Source organism: Morone saxatilis, unplaced genomic scaffold (genome assembly GCF_004916995.1).
Source record: "Morone saxatilis isolate NCDOM2014 unplaced genomic scaffold, NCSU_SB_2.0 Contig0, whole genome shotgun sequence".
Lineage (NCBI taxonomy): Eukaryota > Metazoa > Chordata > Actinopteri > Moronidae > Morone > Morone saxatilis.
This window is the reverse complement of record NW_023339650.1, coordinates 19,741,600-19,745,336: the sequence shown is the minus strand read 5'-3', so window position 1 is coordinate 19,745,336 and position 3,737 is coordinate 19,741,600. Positions and strand designations below refer to the sequence as shown.

The 3,737-nt window shown below is 41.7% G+C and overlaps 2 protein-coding genes across 2 annotated transcripts in view; one reads left to right on the top strand and one right to left on the bottom strand.

Moving 5' to 3' along the window:
- LOC118337975 (protein 4.1-like) overlaps positions 1-2,281 on the top strand; it is a gene marked incomplete at its 5' end in the record, with an annotated part of 14,932 nt that extends 12,651 nt beyond the window's left edge. The window contains 1 exon segment of the mRNA XM_035675165.1: positions 854-2,281.
- Positions 2,282-2,956: 675 nt separating this feature from the next.
- LOC118340116 (laminin subunit alpha-1-like) lies at positions 2,957-3,428 on the bottom strand. The gene is made up of 2 exons (XM_035678017.1): positions 3,221-3,428; positions 2,957-3,115 (listed from the first exon to the last, which is right to left on the bottom strand). Exons 1-2 carry the CDS (start codon positions 3,375-3,377, stop codon positions 2,961-2,963), a joined length of 312 nt encoding a protein of 103 aa, XP_035533910.1. The 5' UTR covers positions 3,378-3,428; the 3' UTR covers positions 2,957-2,960.
- Between the last annotated feature and the right edge of the window lie 309 nt (positions 3,429-3,737).

Genomic DNA, 3,737 nt, shown 5'->3' with positions numbered 1-3,737 from the left:
ACCGTACTCCTTATAACATTATTACAGAGACCCAACAGTTCCCACCATGAGACCTTGGCAAGGAAAAACGTATTTTTAAGGTAACAGTAATCCAAAGACGTTCTTTTGGGGAAATGTACAACAATACTGACTCCAGAGATAAAAGAGAGACAGTGGGATCAATTCCATGTTGAGATTTCATTGGTTATGTAAGTGTAATAAAATAGCAGCCGTACAAATTTAACAAGTTAGCTAACACTACTGAGCCAAATGGTTGTCCTCTGTTAGAGTAAAGCAGAATTTATTGAAGAGTTTGTGAAGTTATGATGCTTGTGTAATACACTTATCTGTTTTTAAGTTAGGAGAGGAATATTGATGAGGAACTGTTAATTTCTCATGTATTTCTTCCTAAATCCTGTCCTAACTCTTGGTTAACTCTAACCATGGTTACCAAACAGTTCAGACAGCATCTGCAAGTTAAGAAGTTTCTGTAATACGGCACCTGGTTTTGATTTAGTTTCACTTATGAAGAGATCTGTTAATTACTTAGATTGTTTCCAGTACTCAAATAGTCAAATAATAGATTGAAAATTATCTGGTAGAATCTAATCTGTAGTCCAATATATTCTATTCTGTCTATCAGGAGTATGGTACATTGAGACTGGCCACCAAAATGAGTGGTTGGTATCGTCATAAAGAGGGATGACAGTACAGAATTTCAACAAAAGTCACTGGTTCCCTAAAACCGATACTGACAGGAAACTACCAACAGAGGATAAACTGTACAATCAGTGGGGGCATTTTGGGCAGTTTGGGTGGGGCATCAGTGCCATTTCCTGCTCTATTCTTACAGTTGCTTCTGTCTCTCTTTCAGGAGTGACTGTAGAAGTCCATGCTGCATTATGGAAGTTGTAGTCCAGACTACAGAGCCAACAGCGACACACAGTGGACATTAATGGAACTGAGGATTTACACACACATATACACACACATGCATGTACACCTGTACATACACAACAGCACCTGTCTGTCTCTTGGGGGCAGGGCCCGTGGCTGAGTTAGCTTCAAAGCAGTTAGCATTAGTTTGATTGTATGATTAGGTCTAGTTGAAAGCTTCATGATGGTACAACTGTTTAGATAATTTGTATAGACAGGTGAGCCACAGACAGGTAAAAGATGGACAGGGGACGCTGCTGTGACACCATCAACACATTCCCATAGCAACTAGACCACTAGAGCCGATGAACTTTCACCACAAATTAACACCAAAACTTGACCTGTTGCTGCATTTACTTTCAACTTAAACAAGCCCTGCCCCCAAACACCAGATACCCTGACAGGTTGAAGCAGACATCCGACTGGTTGGTTGACTCAGATGTATTTGCTCCTGATTGTGTACGATGGAAGAAATCAGCTTAATGAAACTTCAGACAAACGTTTGCATCACATCTGACAGATCTGTAATAATAACTGCTGACTCTGTTGCACCTGGTGAGGTCACCTGACTCTAACCTGTATCACCAGATGAGGGTCTTCTGACAGTCTGGTGCAAACGGTTTCCCATCTGAAATTTAAAATAGCATGACTGCTAGCACTGTAACTATTCACTATATAGCAGCTAAATTTAAGATCTGTATTTACCCATAATGCAAAAGTAATGTGCCATTCTCTCATCTCGCCATGGAAACCCTCATTATGAATTATTTTTCTCATCTATGTATTGGTTTTTGTGTTTGTTTGTTTATTTATTTATTTATTGAACTGTGTTTGTCTGTAATCCCAGACTGACTGACTGACCACTCCTCCTGGTGTCATATTACAAATTTACCACTCCCCTTAATGTTATATTACAGACTGATCACTCCCCCTGATGTCATATTACACCTTGACCCCTACCCCTGGTGTCATATTACAGACAGACCACTCCCCCTGATGTCATTTTACACATTGGCCCCTCCTCCTAGTGTCATATTACATATTGACCACTCCCCCGGTGTCATATTACAGACTGACCACTCCCCCTGATGTCATATTACACCTTGACCCCTCCCTCTGGTGTCATATTACACATTGACCACTCCCCCTGGTGTCATATTACAGACTGACCACTCCCCTGGGTATCATATTACACATTGACCACTCCCCCTGGTGTCATATTAAAGACTGACCACTCCCCTGGGTGTCATATTACACATTGACCACTCCCCCGGGTATAACCCATAAATATAAATCTTGTTTTATTTTCTTTATGATAACTTCGAACTTACTGAATGTGTTTTCATCCACTGAACTCCAATAAAAGGATCAATGAAGGACCGACTGTCTTTTCGTCTGTCAGCAGTAAAGTTAAAAAGATTTTGGTTGACAAGTCAATTGTGATTCAGTATATGTTATGAGGTCATGGTTTTATAGGTCAGTCCTCACTGAGATTAGCTCCACCTCAGAGCCACGTTCAAGACTTCCTGTTGACACCATACCCCGAGTAAAAGTTGTAAGGGAACAGTCGATAGACAATAATGATAATACATTTTATTTATAGAGCGCTTTTCTAGGAACTCAGGAAGACAATTCATGTAAGTTAAAAAGGAAAAGATAATTAAAACAACACAGTAAAAAATGTAGATATTGTGGAGTTGGTTGTGGTTTACAATCAGGAGAGACTTGTGAGAGCAGCGCCAGGTGAGTTGNNTACTCATTGAGTAATCACACTCAGCTCTCTCTTACGCTTTGTCACGTTTCCTCTTCTACAGTCAACAGAGGAGTTAAACTCTGACAGCCACTGATTCCCTGGCTGACTCAGCCGGAGAGTCACTGTACTGTATTTTACTCAGAATGTAAATAAATCAATAAATAGTGTAATTGAAAGATTGACACATTTGAATTTGTGAGTTTGATCTTTAATAATTGAAGCTATAGAATAACATGAACAATTCTCCTTTCTATTGGTGTCTGTGAACCAATCAGCACCTGTCTGGGTGTTGCTAGGCAACAGGACACGAGTTAGGAGTGACGCCCAACAGAAAGTGGGCAGAGCTCAGGTTCAGAGCATCAGTCAGGTGAGATTTAATGAGCTGTAGGTTCCTCAGACAACCTCTGAACCTGGAGTTGATAGACAGGCAGTTCTGCTTAACAGAGACTGAGAGTGAGACAGGTAGAAAGAGAGAGAGACATGCAGGTTAGTATCAGTCATTAACATCAGAATTTTGTTGTTTTTGTTGTTGAGTTCAGAGTTGGTGCTCACCTGGATAGCCTCCCAGGTAAACAGGGTTGTTGGTTTCAGCAGAGGTGGATTGTGGGTAAGGGTTGGGTGTGCTGTAACTGCGGCCGTCTACACTCAGACTCAGGGTGTGTTTGGTTTTTCTGGCCAGCAGGCGGTGCCACTGTCCATCACACAACATCTGACCAATCGAATGCACTGACACTCGACCCGCCCCATTATTCACGTTAAACACCACCTGAGGAACAACGCAGGTAACTCATCAAATAATCAACATATAATCAATGTATGATCAGACTCTGTATATCTCTCACTCTCACACACACACACACACACACGTGACTCATGTAATCAATATATAATCAATATCTAATCCTCACCTGTCCGTTGATCATTTCCAGCCCAATGGCGTCGACCTTGGCGCTGCTGATACCCAGAAACACAGCCTCTGATTGGCTCGTTCGGAACTCCAGAGAGACCAACACGTCAGAGCCGACCTTATACCCCTCAGGCACTGAACACACGCGCGCACACACACACA

Excerpts from the sequence above, each read along its gene's own strand:
- LOC118340116 (XM_035678017.1), bottom strand. The coding sequence starts at position 3,377 with ATGTTGTGTGATGGACAGTGGCACCGCCTGCTGGCCAGAAAAACCAAA. Across the intron at positions 3,116-3,220 it reads TTACCTGGGAGGCTATCCAG|TCTCTGTTAAGCAGAACTGC; the intron begins GTGAGCACCAAC and ends TCTCACTCTCAG.